The sequence below is a fragment of the Peromyscus californicus genome, unplaced genomic scaffold (assembly GCF_007827085.1).
Source record: "Peromyscus californicus insignis strain IS unplaced genomic scaffold, ASM782708v3 Scaffold_20__1_contigs__length_68692818, whole genome shotgun sequence".
NCBI lineage: Eukaryota > Metazoa > Chordata > Mammalia > Rodentia > Cricetidae > Peromyscus > Peromyscus californicus.
In genome coordinates, this window is record NW_026294503.1 from 62,700,895 (window position 1) to 62,723,949 (window position 23,055).

At 52.2% G+C, this 23,055-nt stretch overlaps 1 protein-coding gene across 2 annotated transcripts in view; it reads right to left on the reverse strand.

Annotated features, from left to right (window-relative positions):
- The window catches only part of Col2a1 (collagen type II alpha 1 chain), a 31,156-nt gene extending 16,593 nt beyond the window's left edge, over positions 1-14,563 (reverse strand). The window contains exons 1-17 of one of the 2 annotated variants that reach the window (XM_052748813.1): positions 13,969-14,563; positions 13,577-13,764; positions 8,381-8,397; positions 7,964-7,996; positions 7,840-7,872; positions 7,686-7,739; positions 7,442-7,543; positions 6,422-6,499; positions 5,728-5,772; positions 5,559-5,612; positions 5,134-5,187; positions 4,383-4,436; positions 4,043-4,096; positions 3,856-3,909; positions 3,522-3,566; positions 2,797-2,850; positions 70-114 (exon numbers count right to left, since the gene is read on the reverse strand). In XM_052748813.1, coding sequence (XP_052604773.1) covers positions 70-114; positions 2,797-2,850; positions 3,522-3,566; positions 3,856-3,909; positions 4,043-4,096; positions 4,383-4,436; positions 5,134-5,187; positions 5,559-5,612; positions 5,728-5,772; positions 6,422-6,499; positions 7,442-7,543; positions 7,686-7,739; positions 7,840-7,872; positions 7,964-7,996; positions 8,381-8,397; positions 13,577-13,661 — 861 coding nt within the window. In that variant the 5' untranslated portion in view covers positions 13,662-13,764; positions 13,969-14,563. Of the gene's footprint in view, positions 1-69; positions 115-2,796; positions 2,851-3,521; positions 3,567-3,855; positions 3,910-4,042; positions 4,097-4,382; positions 4,437-5,133; positions 5,188-5,558; positions 5,613-5,727; positions 5,773-6,421; positions 6,500-7,441; positions 7,544-7,685; positions 7,740-7,839; positions 7,873-7,963; positions 7,997-8,380; positions 8,398-9,762; positions 9,967-13,576; positions 13,912-13,968 lie in introns of those variants that run through there. The other variant, XM_052748814.1, reaches the window with a different exon arrangement.
- Positions 14,564-23,055: the final 8,492 nt, after the last annotated feature.

Consider the following 23,055-nt stretch of genomic DNA (forward strand, 5'->3'; position numbering starts at 1 on the left):
CTACGGACTACAGGGCTGCTCCTCGGGCTACACAGCTGCTGTCACCTGCTAAGGATGAGGGGAACTTACCGGAGGTCCAGCAGGGCCCGGCTGGCCGTCGTTGCCCCGGGCACCCTGTGTCCAAGAAAAAAGGAGCTAATGTAAGAGGTGCCCACAGATCCAGCTGGGCCCGCTGTAGCCCACCTTCACATAAAACATGGGAACATGGTGTTGGAGTGCCCCAGGCTGAGCACAAGCAAGGGGTGTGTCTGCAGCAGGGACCCCCTGTGGGATGTCTGCATGAGGGGGTGAACCGAGGCTGGGGGGGGGGTGGTTTGCTCTCGTGGGTAATGAAGCTTGGGCAACTTCCCAATAGCCCTGCCACTTCTAAATACTTCAGCTAGGTCCCAAGTATTCCTGACTTTAAGCTGAATTATCATTCAGAAAGCCAGTGAACCGGGCGGGCCGAAGGGAAACAGCAGAGACGAGCGGCCACTTGCCTGTGTGCTCAGGCTGGGTTCAGGCTAAGGCAAAGCCTCCTCTCCGTGAATTCACAGGTAACCTCTGGTCCCTCCCAGACAACTGCTGTTCAGGACAGCAGACATGCCCCCAGGATGCTTCCTCCTGGCCTAGGAACCTACTCCACGATGAGGACAGGTCACCGGCCCTGACTTAAAATGAGCTCTTATCTCTGAGAGACTTGGCTTTGCCAAGCACTCAAGGCCATTCCTTCTCTACAGGACTTGTGCTTTCAGAGTCCACTAGTTTGTGGTGAAAACCTCAAAGATTCTCAAGTGCCTATGAGGAGTTCTACCCTAACTCCAGGAGCCATTCCATGGGGTACAACCAGGCCTAGGACCTGGCAGGGGACCCAGAAGGCTAAGGCAGTGGTCCCCAACCTTCCTAGTGTTGCGACCATTTAGGACAGTTCCTCATGTGGTGGTGACTCCCAACCATAGACTTACTTCCATTGCTATTTCGTAGCTGTAGTTTTGCTACTGTTATGAATCGTAATGTAAATACTTTTAGAGAGGTTTGTCGGGGGGTTGTGACCCACAGGTTGAGAACCAGCCGGCTAAGGGGAGACTTCCTGCAAGTCCCTGTCTCTCCTCAGATGCACGAGGGAGGAATGCACTGTGGGACTCAGTCTTCTTCCTGGTGTGGACTGTCTCTCCTCTCAGAGCCTCCAGCCTGGCAGCCAGGGATCAGCAGCAAGAAAGGAAGACTCGGCGGGAGAAAAGGCAGAGGGGACACAGAGTCTGCTCCCCAGCAGGTCTTCCTGGCTGACCCAACTGCTCTGGAAAACTGTTTCTGGGGGAACCCCAGAGTACCACCCCTCAGGAGTCAGTCAGTCAGCAAGGCCTGCAGGGACACCGAGGCTCAGGAGGCCTCTGGGAGACCTCCGACAGAGACCAAGGCAGAGGGAGGAGAGCCACAAAAAGCCTCAACACAACGCAGAGACTGTTCTAAGCCGAATCTCACAATTGCGCTGCCAGCATGACCGTTATGTGGACAAGAACCGCCAAAGAGAACCAAGACCCAGGACCGGCTGTGTCTGGTAAGGAAGAAAGCGGCCTGTCTTCACCCCTTCACACGGGAGCCACTCTAGCTCTGAGCCTCATGAGAAGTCCCAGGCCAGGGCTCCCCCACTCTGCAGAAGCAGCAGGCCCAGAGCCTCCTTCGCCTCACACAAAATGACCCTGGGGCGACGTCCCTGAGCAGCTCTGGTTGACAGTGGGGGTCAAGCCTGCCGGTTCACAGACCTGCTACTGAGGGACGCTTCCGTCACCCAGATGCATGCTCTAGAAAGCAGCAGCATAGAGGGAAGCCGATTTGTTTCAGTTGCCCTGCAAGGACCTAGGAGGAGGGACCTCTGGGCTTGGTTGGCGGGGGTGCAGACCAACAGAAAACCGTAATCTTTCTTAAACAGGGCTTTCATCACATCACTCGCCTGACCAAGCACCTACAAGGCCTCTCTATTGCCTGGGGATCCAAGCTAAGCGCCTCCATCTGGCACCTATGCCCTCCGTTGCCTGCCAGTCCCCTGGCTCACGGGGTTTCCCACATTAACTGGAGGCCGGCAGAGTCTGGGTCCTCAGTGCACAGTCGGTTTGTTCTTTCTGGGCCTCAATCCCCTCTTCTCTAAAACGAGAAGAACAGACCCTACCTCGCAGGATGAGGGGAAGATTAGACAGAGCAAAGCATGCCAGGTCCTAAACCAAGGAAGAGCCACCAAGTCAAGGCCACTGGTGTCGTATCACGACACAACCCAGGGCAGCATCAAGTGTGGAGGCCTGTGAGCCAAGGCTGGCCTCTTTTCTCTCGCTCTAGGGTACCGTCATCCACATCAAGAGGAAGTGCAGAGTCGATAGCTATCAATGTCTAAGCCTGTTCCCGAACTCTAACTACACGGATTGGGAAGAGGTAGAGGCTGCTGAGGGGCTGACCTGAAGAATCCAGACTGCGGAAGAGAGCCTTACTCTTACACTCCACTCTCCTGTAGCACGCCCCTTCTTCCCCTCTGCAGCCCCACCCCACCTGAAGCTCGGGAGCTGGAAGACTCGGGATGGAAACTTCTGGAATGACGATGCTCCCTATACCTCACCAAGTTGGGTGGTCTTTGTTCGGCGTTGGGAGGGTTGAGAAAGGTCTCATTGTATTGCCCAACCTGGCCTCGAACTTGTGATGCTCCTGCCTCAGCTTCTCAGGTACTAGGATCATAAGTTTGCAGCTCCTAGCCCAGCTTATCCCAGAGCTGTTTTGAGAGTCTATAAAGGGTTGAACCTAGGGTGGCAACTGGCTTTGGGGGTTACTTACAGCAGCACCAGCAGGGCCAGTCCGTCCTCTCTCACCAGGCAGGCCTCGGGGACCCTGCAACCAACACAGTTCAAGCAGAAGTTGGCATGATGGTGGATTGTGTGTGACTTCTGCAGAAGGGCCCTTCCCACCCACGGTGGCCAGGAAGCAAAGGAGAGCAACCCTGGTGTACTGTCTTGCTCCTAGGTCCTGCTCCCAGGGCACAGCAAAGCAGTTTCCTCCAGGCAGACCCATGTGTCCCTGTTGCTGCCCATGGAGCTCATTTTTTTTGCACCAGATGACACTGAAGACAGATTTAAAAAAAAAAAAAAAACTGAGCCAGGCGGTGGTGGCGCATGCCTTTAATCCCAGCACTCGGGAGGCAGAACCAGGCGGATCTCTGTGAGTTCGAGGCCAGCCTGGGCTACCAAGTGAGTTCCAGGACAGGCGCAAAGCTACACAGAGAAACCCTGTCTCGAAAAACCAAAAAAAAAAAAAAAAAAACCTGAAACATACTTTAAGTATGTCTGACAATTCCTGTCTCAGGGAAGGACAGGCCCGTGAAATTCTGAACAACCTGTCTATTGCATGTTGGCTTTGCTCATAATCAGATAAATCTGCACAGCCAGCTGTCCGCTCTGCATGAAGGCCTGAAGGGATGCTGTAGTTTGCCATGTGGCCCTCTGATGGCTGTTAGGGGAATCTTAAGAGCATATGTCACTTTCCCCTGGGCGGCTCATACTCACCATTGGGCCCGGGGACCCGTTCTCACCCGGGGAACCGCTCTCACCCTGGGAAAAAAGACATTCAGGATCAATGTTTGGAGTCCTAGCGTTCAGAAGCTTCCTAGGTAAGTCATTGAAAGATCTGGTGGTTCAATGAGGGTGGAGGCATGCCACTTTCAGTTCCAGCAGAGACAATCTCCCCTGTCTCCAAGGCTGCTGTTCATCTACCAAGATGTAGACTTGGGTGTTCCCAACTATGTTCTAACTCCTTAAGCCCATCAGCATCTCCTTGGCTGGACAGAGAGTCTCCTCCTGTCCTTTGTCACCAATCCCTGTGTGTTTCCTGGTTCTTTACCTTCACACCTGGAGCACCAGCTTCTCCCTTAGCACCATCGAGGCCTGGGTAACCCTGGGAAACAAGAGGAAGCTTCCATCACACATCTGGGAACCCACACACGAAATAATGTGCACACCCCAAAATGATTCCTCTCCTCCGGGTAGCCCCTGCTTTCCAACACCCTTACCCAATCCATGATACTTACTCTGTGACCTTTGACACCAGGAAGGCCGGGGGTTCCGGGGAATCCACGAGCACCCTGCAATGCAAAGTGGAGATACTCAGGGGAAAGAAAACATTGGGTGCAGGCTGCTGTTGGCTGCCAGAGACCCCGCAGATCCAGCTCACACAGGCAAAAGAAGCAGGCATCCAGGCATCTCCATAGCTCCCTCAGCGAAACCCAGCCCATCACCTTGTGCTCACACAAAAATGATCGCCAACTTGAAGGCAGGACATACAAAGGACCCAATTTTACAAGGAGCTAATCAAGCTAAGGCAGTGTATGGTCTAAGGAGAGACACTGGAAACGCAAGGTGGAGCTTTACCTGAGGGCCAGGAAGGCCTCTTTCCCCAGCTTTTCCAGGTTTCCCAGCTTCACCCTGGACAGAAAGAGAGGGGTCTCATTTTCCTCAGCAGGCCCCATAAGCAGGATTGGTGTGCTCCAGAACCACTCACTCGATGGCTGTGCCTCTGCCTACCTGCCCATCTAGATCACCTCCTGCAGACGCCCCCTCCCTGAATGCCTCTCCTGGGTCATGGTTTACTCTTTGGCAAGTTCCTCAGTCCTCATGAGTCTCCCACTTCTCCAGCAAGCTTTTGCTCTCCTCCCCAGAGCTCTGCGGGCTGGCCTGCATGCCCTGACCTCGAGAGGCTTTACTGTACGACGCCAGCCATAAAAGGAGCCCAAGAGAGCAACCTCCTGTCTCCACTGTTTTTCATTCTCCGTAGACATCTTGGCTCGGGCTGAGCTTCCCTGCCTCATTAACAATTGAGATGACGTTGGGGTGTTTGTTGAAGGAGTCTTGCTTTGTTTTTCTACTCTACAGCTTTGTGCCTTGTGTTTTCCTTTCCTTTCTCTGATCTCTCAATTTCCTTTCCTGAAGTTAATGATGTTTTAATTATTCTCCTTCTCATCAGATCTAAAACAGTCCCCAGAGACCTGAATTGCAAGTGCTGTGTGGGTGGTAGACAGCTGGACTTTAGGACTGGCCAGCCTTGTGCCTCGGGAAGCCTCTCTACCCCGAGGCCTCAGCATACACTCTCCCTGGGATGTGGGGCCTTCTCAGGTCTACTCACATCATCACCAGGTTTTCCAGCAGGGCCTGGAGGACCACGGGGACCCATGGGACCCTACAAATAGAGAATTGAAGAGACCGTTGGAAGAGAAATACAATGGACACAATGCAGGGTGGTAGTTTGCGGAGCTAGTTACCCTACGAGGAAGAAAAGCAAAAAGGTCAGAGCAAAATGGTAAAGGGGGCCATGGTGGGGGAAAGTGGCAGTGTGGGCTAGTGACCCCTGAAAGGGGAAGTGTCATCATGGAGTTCCTGACATACTGGTTCTCTGGAAGAGTGCTCGCCATAGCTAGGGAGTAACATCTGAGTTTTCTATGGCCCTCCAATTGTGGGGAAGAGCTGGTAGAGCCTAGAAGCGGACAGGGTATCATGGGTCTGTAGACTGTCCCTAGGAGTTCCTGGGAGAGGGTAGCCTAGGGTACTCACAGAGACGCCAGGCTCGCCAGGTTCACCAGGAGTGCCTTGAAATCCTTGAGGGCCCTAGAAGGGAAAGTAATGACACCGTGTTGACACCCCCCCCCCCCCCCCGCACAACTGCTGTTGAAGCTTGATGAGCATCTGACATGCCACCAAGAGGAAAAGAATGAACACTTACAGGGGCACCAGCAGGGCCTGGGGGTCCTCGAGGTCCCATGGGGCCCTGCGTCGGAACAGAAAAACGAGAGACTTACTGAGCCTGCGGTATCATCAGCTTCAGGGTTCCATCATCTACTAGCCAGCAGCCAGACAAAGGACAAGTAGATACGGGGGTGGCGGGGGGCGGGGGGCCTCCAGTGGCTGCTCCCTCTTCTTTCCCACTCCCCACTCAACCACCTTTTTTTTTTTTTTTTTTTTTTTTTATAGGCACCATTTGGACCAAGAAGCTGGCCTTGCTCTCTCCTGGATGGCAGCCATGTTTACTAAAGTCTGAATTTCATTTAGCATGGGCCAAGCCAGCGCTGCAGGGTGAGATTTCCTGCTGGAAGCCTTGTGGATGCTGGAGAACAGTCGCTGCTGTCCGCACTCCTCAGTTCTCCTTCCAAGAGTAATAGCAACTGGCCGCCTAATCCGTCAGCTCTATGCACCTCTCCATCCTCATTCTTCCTACCCACCCTAGAGCTTCATTCAAACCGGCACCCATCACCATTAAAAACCAAACTCCTCGGGCTAACTAAATGAGAGGTTTTACGTGACGGATGGAGATGAGATGCTCCCAACCAACAGTGATCTACAAGGCAGAGGTCGTTGGGCCTCTGGCTTTCCTAAGGATGGCCCGCTCCCTCCGGGGCAGCTAAGGACCGCTGTCTCACCATTGGACCTTGCATCACCCCCATCTGGGCGCCACCAGCCTTCTCATCAAAGCCTCCAGCCATCTGAGCCGCAAAGTTCTGCAAACCAAGGCAACAGCGTTAGGAGGCGGAGGGGCCTGGGTCCTCCTTCCTGCTTGCCAGGGAGCTTTATGTGGAGAGAGAGAATTCTACCTCGTCTCTAGCGAGTAGAGACTGGCTGGGTATTGATCAGAACTACCAAAGGGACACTGACCAAGTTTTGGGAATGTGTTCTTGCGACAGTGGCGGAATCACTTCCCTGGGGGAATCAAGTACTATTTGTAATAGTCCCAGTCCCTCACACTCTGTAACCTTTTGCCTTCTAAAATGTTACATAAATAAAACATCACTTTTAAAAGGCGTCCTTTGTTCTCCCAAATGGTTGATCTCTGGCGAAGGCCTGAGATCTGGTCTTGAAATATTTCAGGAAGGGTTGGTTGTAGTAGGTGTCTGTGAGCCCACTTCAATTGAAGAATTTAAAACATAGCAGACCTCCAAATGGCACACCTACAAAAGCCGGGCAGTCCTATAATTTGTTGGCTGGTGTGATTCCAAACACGACAGTCGCCACACACCTCCACTCAGTGGGGCTCTTTCATGAGAATGAATAGTCGCTTGGAATGTACTTGGCAAGGACCACGGACAAATGTCTTCCAAGGACAGTGGTCACCGCTCTTCCAGAGAAATACAAGTGCCCAGTCATTTTTTTTCCCACACCCCTACACCCACTCCCAAGACTCAACCGCATGATGGGGTGCCAGGAAGCCAGGTAGCTGAAGGCCTTCTTTACAGAAACCCAATGAGGAGAAAAGCCAGCCTTTAGCCCCACAGCCTCAAGCTTCATATGTAATTCCACTCAATTACAGGCCCGAGGCAAAGCCTCTGAACAGGCTATGTACACACGGCTGGCAGTCCTGGGGCCCGTCAGGTAAGTGAAAGTAGCAATTTAGAAGCCACAGTTCTGGAGAGCCGCCCAGAGAAAGGAGAAATAAGGACACTTACTCCAATAAGGCCAGGGGGGCCAGGGGGGCCTGGAGGGCCAGGGGGACCAGGATTTCCAGGGGTACCAGGCTCTCCATCTCGGCCACGAGGTCCAAGTGCACCCTTGCCAGGAAGAAAAAAAGGCATCCGTGAAGCAACACTTCTTTGGAGCCCCCTGCCCTGCCCCAGGCGGCTCTCAGGGGGCAATCAGGTCTTTAGAGGACCCAGGGAATACACAAGTCGAGTCTCGTCGATGTCTACTTACCTTTTCTCCCTTTTCACCACGGTCCCCTCTGGGTCCTTGTTCACCAGCAGGTCCCTGAAGGTGGGGGGCATGGTGTGATGACATGAGGCTAGAGGCCACCATGGCTCAGTTGCAGTAAGGGAAGAATAGAGTGAGGGACCCTTCCCTTTCTTACCTGAGGGCCAGGGGGTCCTCTGGGTCCTACGATCTATGTAAGAGAGAACCACAGGCCTGTCGGTTAGAGGGACATATGTAGGACAGCAGGTGCATGGGCTGTGGAGGGGATAATTGATACTTACATCCTTGATGTCTCCAGGCTCTCCTTTCTGGCCCTGCAACATGAAACATCGACAGGAGTAAGCTGAGCGGAGCCAATTTGCCCCAACACAAAAACCCCACCCGGCCGCCCTAGCCTGCGCGTGTCCCCTAGACTGACATCTTCTGAGGTCTAAAGAAGAGGCCCAGGCCAGATTAGCATCTCAGTGCTTCTGAAAAAGAGCATGGGGAAGCAAAACACGAGGCCACTGAAGTGGCCCAGTGGCCAAAAGCTCTTGTGGCACCAGCCTGATGGCCTATGGTGGCAGGAGAGAAGCAACTCCTCAGGGTTATCCCCTCCCCCCCCCCCCATACACGCACCAGAGCACAGGTGCATCCACACTCACACATCCATCACAGGGGAGAGGCAACTAAATTAAGTTAAAAACAGTATGTCTTACCTTTGGCCCTAGTTGTCCTGCAAGGGAGAACAGAGAAGAAGATGAGACAGGGACCATTTCTTGTCATTCAAACTCTCTTTGGAGGATCAAACAAAGTACAGGACCACAACCAAGGAAGGAAGCAGGTTCCTCTGTGGCTCCCCCCATCCCTATGTTGAGGGGAGGGTGTTAGGATCACAGAGCCCTTTTGTCACTGAGGACTCACAGGAATGGAGGTGTCTCTAACTTTGTTAGTCAGAAAGCATGCGTAGTGTGCAGGAGTGGTTGGTTGCGAGCGGGAAAGAGGCAGCCAGGAGGTTGCAAAGCAGAGAAGACCCACAAGTCAGGCAAGCATCCCAACCCACACCCTCCCGAAGAAGAGTTATGAGCCGAGGAAGCCTTACATTAGCGTGGAGTCTCCTTGAAGCAAGCACAAAAAAAGAGCAGGACACAGACATTAGGAAGAGTATTGCAGCCAGGGCCATCCCAAACTCATGAGCCCCTACCCCACCACAGCAGCAAAGGCCTATGGGCCATCAACACTGCACTGGCATGGGCCCCTCAGACACTGAGAGTATCCGAAACCTGCACCATACCAGGCATCAGTGTTGGGGAGGTATTCAGGAAAGGCAACTTCTCGATTCCTGTTCAACTCTCCCCTCAGGAGTAGGAGTAGGAGATAACAAGGAACCATCCGGGAGGCTCCTGCTTGTGTCCCACCTTCCCTGGAGGGAGACGGGACACTGTGTGAGTGCTGGGACACGGTCACCTGTACTCATGGCCGCACTGATTCTAGCTGGGAGTTAATAACTGTCACCAGCATAATGGAACATGGCCACCCTTTCAGCTCCCAGAGCCCAGCCAGTCCTTCAGCTCCTCACTTCTTAAATGGTGGTCAACACCAAGAGGAGGTCAACACACAGAGGGAATACCACCATTGTATTCTACCCCAAAGTAGAATACAGTGTCCTCTGCTCTGTCCCCTACAGAGGTTTCTCCGCATTAACGACCATGTCCTTGAAGGTTTTCTATAGAGAAGACAAGATATGGGTGACAGAAGATGAATTAACTCGTGTTGTAGCTAGACAGAGCCTAATTCCCACCGTGTGGCTCTACTAATAAGCAGGCTTGACTCATGAAGGGAAACTTGTGTGGAACCATAACGGTAATCCCGTAAGTGCCAGAAACATACTCCTGAGGTATCAGGCAAGGGAGGGTCTCTCTGGTGACTTAGTCTCACCAGGTTTCAACCTGCAATCGAGAAGTGGCCCTGCCTTCCTGCCCTACTGCTGGGATCAAATGGATAAGCAGCTTCTCAGACGGAGGAGAAGACCGACCTCCGTGGAAAGCTAGCTGCTGCAAGTAATTTATTTATGTTGAGTAAGAAATAAATAAATTACGACCACTGGCAGGGGGGAGTTCAGCTGTGCAGATGGGGCAGCACTCTCCGAAGGGGACCTCGGGGTTGAGGCAGTCTTTGTCTTCACAGATTATGTCGTCGCAGAGGACATTGCCAGTGTCACACACACAGATGCTGCAGGTCGTGGGCTTCCATACATCCTTATCTTTGTACGTTTGCCCATCATGCAAACAGCTGCCAGCCTCCTCTGTACCAAGGGGGAGGGAGTGGCCGAGCGCCAGAGCAGGGAGGGAGCAGAGGCAGGGAGAAAGAAAAGAGGTGGCCATCAACTTGACATCGTTCAGACGCTAAGGAATGGGGGAAGTCAGATCACACCAGACAGACTGGACGTACAAATTCGTTTTGGAAAACATAGCTCATCTTTCTGTGCATTCCAGGGTATCTCTTATGTGTCTTGTGCAAGATGGGTATGTTGGGGGGGGGGTGTGCGGTGGGAATCATGACCCAGCAATAAAGGAGGGCGGTTACTCTACTGTAGTCTCTTCCCACCCAGCGTGGGGGGAGGGGGGCTGGAGATAGGGAAGGATAAGTTGGTAGGTGAAAGTGGGTGGTAGGAGGAGGTGACACTGAGTGGGAACCTATGCGGAGAAGTCGACCCACAAACATTAGAAGATATAAACAATATGTTAAACAATAACTTAAAAGGCAAGCTGGGCCCTCCCGCAGTGAGTGACGACACTTCTGCCAGGAGTCTGGGCCTCAGTCTGAAGATGGCAGCCCCAGTATGGGTGGCGGCAGGCTCTAAATGTCTGGCCTTGACTAAGGTTGACCAGTCTAGACCTGCATCCTCCCAGAATGCAAAGAATAGCTCGGACTGGACCCTCTCCACCAGCGCCCTGCCGTCTGGAATTCGCCCTGCACATGAAAACTGTGCTGACAAGGGAGCTTCTCAGAGCGCCAGGGACCGAAGAGCCCGCACCACGGGCTAGGCAGCGCCCAGCGCTGTTTTTCTCATTAAAATCTCAAAAGCAATGGCCAAAGCGGAGGGTGAATAATAGCCGGAGAGCCGCAAACCCAAGGGGCGTGGAGAGAAACGGGCCTGCCTTCTGCTCTTCAAGGAGAGCGAGAATCCAAAAATCAAAGTCTCCCTTTTCTTTTCCACTGGAAGGAATCTATCTAGCCTTTAGGCAAGACAATCAAGAGGAAGGTGAGGGGGGCCCCAGGAAAAATGTCGAAGCTGCTGAGATACCCCCTTCCCCAGCGGCGCTAAAATTAGCTGGAGGTGATGAGAGGGCAGCGTCGGCTAATGGTGTCCAGTCCTGACTGAGGAAAAAGCACTCTATCGCCCAAGACTGCCTGGAGGAGGCCGAGGAAAGCCGGCGGAGGGTGCATCGTGAAAGCTGATCGGGTTCCCCAGGAAGGGAGCCCCGGGGGCGGCGAGAGCCAGGGGCGGGGCGGGCCCCTGGGTGTGAGAGCTACTGGTTGACTCTTTGTGGCTGGGGCTCGGGACACTGCCCTCGGGCAGACAGACACCCGGAGAGTAAAAAGTGGGATTAAATGACTGCCCCCAGAAAGGAGCCAACACCGTAACCAGATCCCCTAGGTGCGGTCGGAGGAAGCCAGCACCACCCTTCACTGTGGCACGAAAGGGGCTACAGATAGCATCCTGGCCGCCCGATCGGGTTCCCCTCGTTACCGCCGCGCGGCATAAGTGATTCTTTGTGGCCGGCCAATTAAAAAGCTACCTCTTTCGGGGAACTGTTTTGCTTAGTCGCCGCTGCGCGCGGGGCCAGAGCCCGGGAGGTGGCGGCAGGCGGGCACAGGGGGGCATTGTGGGAGAAGGGGATCGGGGAGTCCGGGGCGGGGGAGGGGGGCGCGACCCACCAGGCCTCGCCTCTCATGAATGGGGCTTTTCTCGAGCGCATACAGAGCCCGATTCACAGGTCTCCGCGAGGAACCAGTTTAAATAAATATGGGCAGGGTTTCAGCCCATCTGGAAGCCATCGCTGCCAATCCCCCCAACGCAAACACGCTTCACAAAGGAGGACTGAGGTCTCTCCCCCGCCACAGCCAGCAGCACTTTTGGAAGCCAGGGCTGAGATATGCAGATGTGGGTCAAAGTCCCCGAGGCCAAGAAGTTTCCCAAACTCGTGGAAAGATGGAGAGGAGGAGCGTAGCGGACTCTAGGTTTCTGACATTGCTGACGTCCATCCAGGCTACGCCTTTCCGCACATCAGGTCTTTGGGTCCTGTGGACCCAAGGCTGGAGTGTGGGGGTGTTTGCGTAGATGGGACGACCCGGGATACAAAATCAGCAGGTCAGAGGCAGAATCGTATTCCTCCTAGGAGGAGGAGACTGGAAGTTTTAGACAACCCCCCCCAAAAAAAACCACAAAAAAAGCTGTGGAGTTCACTCTCTGCCAAGAAGGATGCGGCGGACAGAGCTCTTCACCACTTAAGCCTCTACTATCCGATGGAGAATTAGGGAAATAGTTCAGACACAGCTCACTCCATTGCTCGTGATAGAAAACACCGGTCAAGACCACAACTTCGTGGATGTGTGCTTTCAAATCAGGACAAAAACAGAGTCAGGCCGAACTCAGACCACGTACAAACACTCGACATCCCCCCCCCCCCCCGCCCCCGGAGCTCGAGCGCACGACCCCGGCTTAGCTCGCTACCCTGGGCTCCACATTGCAATGCTCTCCACTCCAACCCTGCCCCCGCTGCGCCCGTCGGGCGAAGGAGAAGAAAGTCCGCCAGGGCCCGCCGCCTTCCAAAGTATCTCTGGAGACAGCCTGGTGGCAGGGGAAAGCGCACAGTCTCAGAGGCAGAGAGAGGGTCTTTGATCCCCACCCGCTACCCAAAGAGTTTCACCTGCGATTGATTTACAGTCTGTAACATAAAAAGAGAAGACTGGATTCCCAGCCGTCGGAAACGTGCCCAAACACGTGGAAGAAAATTCTCTCTACCTAATACACTTTCCAGGCTTCGTTTGTCCTGAATATAATCCCAGACAGTGGATCTTACCCAGGGAGGAGGTGGAAAGGTGCGGGGAACCGCCCTTGGACCAGGGCTGTACAGTTGCATCTACAGCCACGAACAGTTCTTGGGCCTTACCCTCCACCAGCTGCTACACACACAGTAAAGTAACTCATGGAAGACCCCCAGGAGGGAGGGTGTGCTCTGGGGCGGGGCGGGAGGGGGCATTTGGAAAGCAGGTCTGGTTGGAGTGTCAATGTTTTTCAGACGTTAAGTTCCCGCAGCCCAAAGGAGGCAAGGGGGAGAGCGGAGTTTCAGAGAAAGGCCGGCTGACTGCACCTTACTCTGGGCCAGCCTGGAGGGGGAGGGAGCTCGCGAGCGGAGGGCGCCGAAGTCGCAGAGAACCTCTTTTTCTTTGTAGCCTCAGATTTCAACCCATCCATGTCAGAGTTAGTCCTTTGTCTAGCGCCCCTTTGAGCCCCGCAGCCTCTAACCCCTGGGCTCGGCTGAGAAGTCAACCAGTAGGCGTCTCTCGATCTCTCGCCTATTTTTAAGTGTGAGGCTTCCTTTGCTGAGCTCGAACCTCCTGATCAAAGCTGATGGAAAGGGGCGCGCGTTTACATCTGCGTTTAAACCTGTCGCCTCCAACGCTCTGCAAGTTCATATCCTTGCTTCACGCAGGGACCTGCAAATGTCTCCACTCACAACTCTCATCGAGGATGCTGCGACAGAGTTCCTCACTCGCAGAATTCGGCTCAGTGGACTCCTGTGTACTGTGCGCCTAGGTCTCGGCGCCCTAAACCCGGATCGGGGCTGGGCAAGAGGAGGAGAAGGGACGCAAGTCAGGAAAGCAGGCAAGGGATGTGGGCGACTTACCGTCATCCAGGCCCTGACACCGAAGGACCGCGGCGATGAGCAGCGTCAGCAGCACCAGCGATTGGGCAGCCCCAAGGCGGATCATGGCTCACCGTGGGGCCTGGCAGAGCCTGGCCCGGGCGAAGCGCAGCGAGGCGGCAGAGCACGGAGCGGGTCCGGGTCTCTACCGCGCCCTCATGCAGGAGGCCCTAGGGGCAGGAGGAAGAGGCAGGAGACCCGGCAGCCCTGCAGCGCTCTGCGTCTTCTCCCGGCAGAGGCTCCCGTTATATGCGCCCGGTCGCTCCAAAGGCTGGCAAACCGACCCAAACCGCGGGCCGCCCCCCAGCCCCCCGCGGGGCTGTAACCTGAGACCCCGCCCCCGGAGCCCGCCCAGGCCGGACCAGAGCCCACACCTGCCAAGGCCAGACTCCCCTCTCGTGAGCCCAGCTTCCCGCCCCCCATGTGCCCGGTGGCCTGATCGGGCGGGGCACCGAGACGGACACCGGTCGCCCCCACTTGGGACTGCCGCACAGCCCCCTCCAACCACAGGCGGGAAGGGGGGCCTCCGGCCCCTCCCCTCGAAGTTCTGCTGGGGTTAGAGGGGAGGGGGTTGTTTGCAGAGGCATAAGCCTGGAGCTCTAGACCCGGGGCAGAAAAGACAGGGAGGACGAAGCAACAGAAAGAATCAAGGAAGGTGGGGATGGGAAGTTTAGGGGGCGGGTGGTGAATGGGGGACCCAAGTATGAGCCGATGGAAGTTGTCCGGATTCCTAAATCTGGGGGGGCAGTTGTCCAGACCTGCCTTCTAGCCCCTTTGCAGAGTACCTGACGCTGAACTCCCACCTGGAGGCTCGCAACGACGTCCTCCCTCACCCATCCCCCATTCAAGTAGCTGTGAAAGGGCCTCCTCTGCAGCCTAGGCAGACACTGAACTGAACGGGTGGCTAGGACAGGGGCTGGTGTATTCCTGCACAGAGGGAGACCTGTGTGGAGGTGGGGGCGGGGGACAGGCCAGGGAAGGGACTGAAGGGACCGCAGAGAACCAAGGGAGCAGGACAAAACGGTGCACGCAGCGGGATTGGAGACACTGTCTGGTTGGTCTCTTTCTGGCCCAGGTCCAGGAATCTCCGGGGAAGTGGGCGCCCTTAGCCTAGACAGAGCAGCGTTGGCCAGGGACTGTTGGCAACTCTGAGGCTCTAGCCCGAGAGTCTGGAGGCTGCTCTGGCTGGACTCAGTTTTGTGAGGGGCGGGGAAAGCGCCAGAGTTTCCTAGTTGCCCCCCTCCCCATCACTCTCCATGTCTTCCCCACCTCTGGGCTTCCAGCCTCGCTCACCTTCCCTGCCCGCCACCCACGCCCCCCCCCCCAGCCCAAACTGCCAAGGCCCTAGGCTCAGCCCAGCACTTTTTTTTTTTATGGTGTAATTTTCATTTTCTCCCTTATATCTACGGAATTTGCTTCACCAAGCAGTGTGGAAGGTCTGTGAGAACACAGCTGTACGATTTTCAGCACAAAGGGGGAAATTTTGGTCAGCTCATGTGGACCGAGTTGTTTAGATTTTTAAAAAAAATAGAATTTATTTTACATTTTTTTTTAATGTGTGCATACCGGTTCTGTCCTTCTAACACATGGGTTCTGAGATGGAAGGTGGGAAGAGCCTTTATGCCTGAGCAATCAATCTCACTAGTCCCTGCAAAGTAGACTTTATTTTATGAAACAAGTAACGCATAGGTAACTATAAAGTTAGTCACTCAAATAATTGATCTCAATGCAAGTGATCGTGAAAACTCAGCAGTAAATGTTTTGAAAAAAAATGCTAAAGTCGATGAATAAAGTGGAAACCTATATAAAAGTGACCTAGGTCAGTGAGCAAAAAAAAAAAAAAAAAAAAAAAAAAAAAAAAAAAAAAAAAAAAAAATCTCCTCTAACTAAAGGGCAGCATCTACGTATAAGAACTCTGGATCGAGGTCTCTGTTTCCCTGTAGTTAAAAGCAGAATTATAAGGGATGGGAACTAATTAAAGTAAATCCATTGAAAGCTCAAATTGACAAAGCCAGAATAAATGGAAATCATCGACACTCCACAGCCAGATATAGAATCTCATTGTCTGGAGCCTAGTGATGGGTCTGGAAAGAACCGAAGAGCCAACATCTAAGTAACCAGAAGTTCCGCATCCTTCTTACTGGGTGTCTATCGGTTCATAGTCAACAGATTGCTCCAAAGGAAGTGTCACCTGACCTCACTAATTAGATGCACACAAATAGAGCAGCTGTTTCCAAACAACACAATGAATGCAGCAAGAGAGCCAGGAATGTGGTCAAGTGGTAGAGAGTTTGCCTAGCATCCATGAGGTCCTGGGTTCTATCCCTAACACTGGAAGGCAGGAAGGACTATTGCTGATAAACAAACAAACAAACAAACAAACAAACAAAACCCCAGCAAATGGAGCGGGGACAAGACAGAGAAGCAATATGAAGCTGACATGGAGAATATAACACGTGAATGCCCAGGGTCAACAGGGAACAGGGTGCCTCAGTGGCAATAGCTCCAGAGAACATCCTGTGTATAGCCTCCTGCAGTTTCTTATGATGGAGACTGACCTTAAAGCCTCATTCCTGAGGGCTAGCTTTCATGGAAACAGAAGGCACAGTGCAAGCTTCCAAAAAAGAGAGCAACCAAGAGTCCTACACACAGCTAGGATGCCTATGAACACAATGGCCACTGTGCATGGTAACCCTAAGGGTACAGGATGGCAAGAATACCTGGGCAGTAACCAGCGGCTCTCTAAGTGGACTTAAGACCTTCTTAAAAAGAGGGAAATCATGCCTGGTACTGGAATCTTAGCTAACTACCCAGGGCTAATGAAATCATGGATCTTGGAAGAGAGCCTACAACCACCACTTTACTAAACTAGCATAATTCCTAACTACATTCTAAATATTTGTCCTTATACCCACAGATAAGTGTGGTCCTCCCCCCCATCAAGGAAACTTCTCTTTGCAACAGACAGAGACCACTACAGAAAACCACAACCAATCAAAATGCAGAGTTGTGGAGCCCAGTCCCAATGGATTCATCTACAATACAACTCCCCGACCTGAGGCTCAGGGGTCATTGCAGAAGGCGGGCCCCCCGAAAGATTGTAAGAGCCAGAGGAACAGGGAGTTGGCGGTGAGACTGTGTGTCCTGGGAATGTTAGAAGGTATGCCCATAAAGTCTCACCAACATGGCTACCTCAACATGAGCTGAACAAGGACAATGATAGACGTGCTAACAAGAATTCAGGGGAAGGGTGGGGGGGTGGGTGGGGTGGAGCCCAGGAGGCCTCAGCTCCACACAAAAATACTACGGAACAGTAAGGAATCCTGAGTAGGAGAAATGGTCTTCCCCAGAGAAGAACACACCAATTGGTTATCCAACCAAATGGTCAGTCCTGAAAACAGAACATGCAAGTAACATTATACAGATTGAGCAAATTGTAGTTATGTGTTTCCTAATGTATACACACACACACACACACACACACACACACACACACACACACACACTTTGATTTTTGAGACAGGGTTTCTCTGTGTAGCCCAGGCTGGCCTTGAACTCACAGAGATCCGCCTGCCTCTGCCTCCCGAGTGCTGGGACTAAAGGTGTATGCCACCACCGCCGCCCGGCTTACACACAGTTTCGTACTGTGAAAAACTTTTATGCCGACATCAGGTAGATGAGGAGATGTCACAACCTCTAGATGGAACTGGAACCAAGAATCTCTGTCTTCCCCATTCGGTAGGGACAGGGACCCGATTGCCAGAGAAGAAGGGCTCCGTGTGGCATCAACATTTGCTCATTCCTTTAGGAAGAGTTACACAGTAGGAGTTCGGAAGTTAGAAAGTAAACAGACACTTTGTATCTACCCTAAATCAGACAGCTCACAAAATCGATAAGTGGATGGCTTTGTGTTGTGGAGACAAAATAAGTACTGCACTGTTTTTTCTTTCTTTATGAAGATATTTAGACTTTTTTGTGGTGCTGGGTTGAACTTAGGGCCTCACACCTACTAGACAAGCACTGTACTGCTGAGCTATATTCTCAGCCCAAATTTAGACTTACGTAGACACTACCTTATTGGGAAAGATATTAATAGGAATACTGTAAAGAAAAGACCTCTTTCTTGTCCTCTACCTAAATCCACTTAAAAATAGTGATAAAGTAAGGAAGGATCCACATTCTGAAGAGGTAAGCCCACCCCAAATATGGCAGGTGGTGAATGACATGCTTCACACAGCCTTGGAGGAGGGGTAGACCTGGCTCCCTCTGACACTCGGCCTCTGTTGGTTGGGCTCGGTTCAGACGGCCTTTCAAGATGTGTTTATGTTTTCTTTTGGCATTTTTGGGCCAGAGTAACAGGATCATGACTGTCCAGGATAGGGTTGTTCCAGATTTATGGTGTACATTCCATTCCATAGGAGCATAAATGCGCTACTGTGTGTTCTCAAATGCAAACAGTATTAAGAATCCCACCCAGACTCAGGCCTGAACCAGTGCCACACAAACCCAGTTTAGTACTTATGCTAGACCTCTACTTCTCCACAAAACAAAGACACAGTGTGAATTTAGATGCTACTTCTGAATCCAAGGGGACACAAGAGAAATATGATGATGAAAAATTATAGGAAATAAGCTTTATTTCAAAGGAAGGGAAGGAAGGAAGAAAAGAAACATTGATGCCAAGGAAGGGCTGAGAAGGGAGAAGAAGGGGTGAGAAAGGAGGGGAAAGGAAAGGAAGTATTACAGAAAACAAAGAACAAGCAGAAGCCGGTTTCCTGGAGGAAGTGAGTCTGAGGATGCCTGGGTTTGGAAATGCAGATGTCCAGTGAGAATCAAGTCCTATATGAAAGCAAAGAAGGATGGGGGTAGGGGAGCCAGAAGACATGGCAAGGGGTCCAAGAACAGTATAAACTCCAAGGGTCTGCGGGGGGGATAAAACATAGAAATAAGGGAAGAAATACAAATAGAATTACAAATAGACATGGAAGGCTCCTTGAAAGGTACTAGTTGCCTGTTTTACTTCTTTCTTTGTCTGTTTGCTTTGTTTTTGAGACAGGGGAGGCCATATTTTTACCCATAAGGATTTCCCCATGCTGTTTATTTAATCTCTTTAAACAAAGCCTTTTATACCAAACCTTGCACTTTCTTGAAGCCTTCTGGCTTTAGGAATGTGTGTCTCTCATTGGCTCTCGATGGTTCTAGGGGCACAAGGAAAAACGCAAACGCCTCAAGAAGGAGACTCCCGACAGAAGTGCATGTGAAGGAACTGGTTCTACATCACATGCAGCCATTTCCTAGAGCCAAAGAACGTCAAGCGACCATATAGCATGGGGGCTCCAGGAGACCTTTGAAGGGTCCATGACTCATGAGACAAGACTTCCTCTCTCTGGCTCCTTTGAACTCTTCATGCACTTGCGCATGGCAAGCACCTTTGGAGCTGTGCCTTCGTCGGCCCTCTCTCCCTCAGCTTGGTTAGTAAAAGGCTTGCCCCACAAGCATGAGGACCTGACTTCAGTGCCCTGCACCCATGTAAAAGCTGGGTGGGGTGGCAGCAGTGTCTCTGTAATCCCAGCACTGAACCTGGTGAGATCTAAGTTCAGCGAGCATCTCTATCTCAAACAATAAGATGGAGAGAGATCAGTGATTAAGGAAGGCACTTGGCACTTCACCTCTGGCCTCCACACATATGCTTACACTCATTTGTTTGCACATCTGCACACTCACACATGCACACACACACACACACACAAGAGAAATAAATCCTGGAGGATAGGTACCCATGTGTAGCCCTGGCAACAGAGAAGATGTGGTCAGCATGGCCATCAGTTACAGATATCTACCTGGGCTCATGTGTCCTAGATGCAGGCCGCTCAGAGGACAAGGGTAGGAGCTGAGTGGACAGTGGCAGAGAAGAAACCAGTCAGGGAGAGTGTGGTGGTTTGAACATGACTTGTTCACCTGAAGCCCATGGAGTTTACCCTTGTGGCAGTGTTTGGAAATGGGGTGACCCCTCAGGACAGGGTGAGGGTATGGGTTTGTTCTTTCAGGAGTAAGTTATTGCGAAGAGAGGATGCCTCTCATGTTCTCTCTCCCATACCACCTGCTTGCCTTTCCCTTTTCTGCTAAGAGTTGCAGCCATAGGAAACCCTTGCTGGTACCAGTCTCCAGAGCTGTGAGCCAAAACAGCTTTCGTTGTAACATCCCAGGAATTTTGTTATAGCAACAGAAATTGAATAGGGACAGAGAGTGTTGAAAAAAGGCCTATTTCAGAGGTGTGGCTGTGACATCTCTTAGAACATTCCTTCCTTTACAAGTAGGTGACAGGTCACTTCTGCACTCCATTTCTTCAGTGGGAAAGGGGAGGTCAACTCTGGGGGAGAGACTGACCCAGAGAAGGCCTTGGCCTGAATATTCCGTGATGCCATGGAGGAAGGAAGAGGAGACAAGATTCTGTTACAGTCCCCTCATTCCCACTGCGGCCAGCTCCCCACAAATCATGGTCATCCCATTCCAGGGTGGGATGGGCCTTCCAGGAAGTCCCTAAAAAGCTCAAGAGAACATTTGGTAAGTTTCTAGTGGATTCCATCGCCAAAAACAACAGAGAAAGGGAACAGAAGAACAGAGTGTCACAAACTCAGGACACCTCATCTGTTGCTACCCCAGGCACCTGAGGCAGCCAAGGTGCCACTGTCCTCTACATCTTCAACTAGACTCACACGCGCGCGCGCGCGCGCGCACACACACACACACACACACACACACACACACACACACACACGCGCGCGCGCGCTCACAACCCCCACCACCCTGACACTCTCTCTCCTCGACTATCTCTCTCACTCTGCCTTCCTCCCCGACACACGCCCCAGGCTTCCCTGTACAAGAGTACTAGCTAGGCGCCAGGCACTAACCTAGAGGTACAGGACACAAAGGGTGATTCCGAGTGGATCCTTCCCGGAAGCCCATTAGCCCTCTCAGCGGAGGGGAGATCGTCACATGGAGGGGAACAAGTTGTAACACACCTTATTGTGAGGTGGTATGGTGTCGTCTGCTCTGCATGGTGTCGTCTGCTCTGCGGCAGAACACCATCAGTGTCGTCCACAAGCTTGCCTGCCTCTGAGCTGAAAGTCCTCTTCCTGACACAGGCTGAGCAGCGAAAGGAGCCCGTTTGCATTTGTCCCCTGCGGCATCTGATATTTAAGACCTCAGACATTTGCTTCTCGGCATGCTGCCCTCTGGGTGTAATATTGGGCTACCAACAAGGCTTTCATGGGGGCTTTTGCTCCCCATCTCTTGGGGGAACTAGACCTGACCCCTTAATCCTCATCCAGCTGTATCTGGACTACGTTCTCATGAGGCCGAGAGCAAAGCACACTCTGTGCATCACGCGTCCCTCCCCTGACATTGTATGATCCGTGTAGAAGTAACAAGTGGGATGTTTCCACACAGTGCTGTACCCAGGAGGCTCAGAGGGTGGTGTACAGCCATTAAAGCCCCTTACTTTGGTCAGTACTCCAACACGATTTTCCCCCAGGAGGGATAACCACCTTCAACTTTGTCCTGCAGCCTAGGAAGACCAAGATAGTCATTGGTGGCTGCCAGACTAAAACAAGATGGACTGATAAAGCTGGGAAGGTCTGTAGTGGGGAAGAGCTCCCTGCACGGTCTTTGGTCTGGTGACTCTGGAGGACCCAGTTCCAAGGCGAGTGAGAGAGAGAGAGAGAGAGAGAGAGAGAGAGAGAGAGAGAGAGCTCTTTCTATTTCCACTTCCACTGTCCCTATAATCTTGGTCAACGTGCTCTGTCTTCTTTTCCTTTACCTCTAAATCCTAATGGGATCTCCCTTACTCTCAGAAGCCTCTGGATCAGATACTAAAATGAACCACTGAGAAGCTGAAGTGTGGCATTGCTCGGCCACAGCTGTGACTTTCCTACCTAGCGCAGCCATGACAGGCAGCTCCCTCCATTGGTAGCCCTCGATATCTCTCACATGGGTTCACCTGCTCTTGCATCTGTGACACTTGTTTAAGGATGGAGAGCAGTGAGCTAGGAGCTAAAGCCAGCCCTCTCCAGGCACTTCCTTCCATGGTCCCAGAGAAAGGCCTCAAGATACCCAGAAAGTCCCAAGTAGCTGTCCCTGTCACTTTGGCCGGCCTCCTGGCCTTTAGTGACTAACCCCAGGTGGATGCTTTGGCAGAGGAGACCACTTACATCCCTGACTGTCAGAGCCTGACCATGGACCTGCCAGGTACTCACCACTGGCCCCTGCCAAGCTGACAGCCACTGAGCTGTGTCCTCTGTACAACCCCATTAGAATGCTAATTAATGTCCAAGCAAGCAGCAGCTAATTAGCTAGTATTTACATGACAGCAGTCTTTAGACAAAGCTTAAGCCCCTAGCCGGGCTAGCATTAATTAAGTACCTACTACGAGTCTAGCCACCTTGTGAGTAGTACAAAAGAGCCAGTTCAGAGTTCCCACCACCAAGAAATCCTCCACCCACGTTCCAAGAGACAACTACTACTGTGTAGGAGTTAAGAGACAAGGTGGTGTTGGGCTGGCCAGATCTCAGTGGGTGTAAGCGCTTGCCACCAAGCCTGAGCACTTGAGTCGGATTCCTGGGACCTATATGGTAGAAAAAAAGAGTCCCCAATCAGAAAACCTGATTCCCGAAAGTGGTCTTCTGTCCTCTACACATGCACCTGGGACTGTACCTGCCCTTCTGCATGAATAAATGCAATTTTAAAAATCAAGGGGGAGGGGGACCACTGCTCTAAAACGTGGCAGCCTGATGGAGCCTTCCTGATGACAGAAATCTCTTGGTGCTGTCCAGTAAGATGACTACAGCCATGTGTGTTCTGAAGCACCTGAAATGTAGCTAAGACAATTGAGAAAGTGAATTTTTAAAGTATGCTTAGTGTTAATTGCTTTTAATCTTAAGTAGCCATGTGTGGTTGAGAGCTACCACACTGAGCCATGTAATGTGTTCTCCTCAGTGTGGTCTGCAACAAGGAGTGTTGCCTCACCTCAAGTCCTCCTTTGGACCTACGGAATCAGAACCTTCATTTAACAAGGTCCTGGGGGCAAATGCAAAATACGTATTGAGACTTAAGCATGGTCTAGGGCAGCTGTCTCCATTGCTGTTTATATGCCAGAATCCCTCGGAAGAACTTTTAAAATCCTAATTCTGTAACTGAAACCCAGATTAACTAAACGAGGATTTCTTGGATGGGCCCTCCAAGGCGCAAGCATTTTCAAAGGGCCCCGGGTGATTGCAATGTGTGTCCAAGGCCGAGAACCACTGCTCTCCATGCAGCTAGTCGGGATTGCTCTACTAGGGGAGTCCATGTGAGAGGTAGTGACTCTCCTTCCAGCCTCTGAATTCACTTGTTGGTTCCAGCCAGCTGGGAAGCCAATGGGACTTATTCATCCTTCTGCAAGTGTAAGAATTGGCTGGGACCTG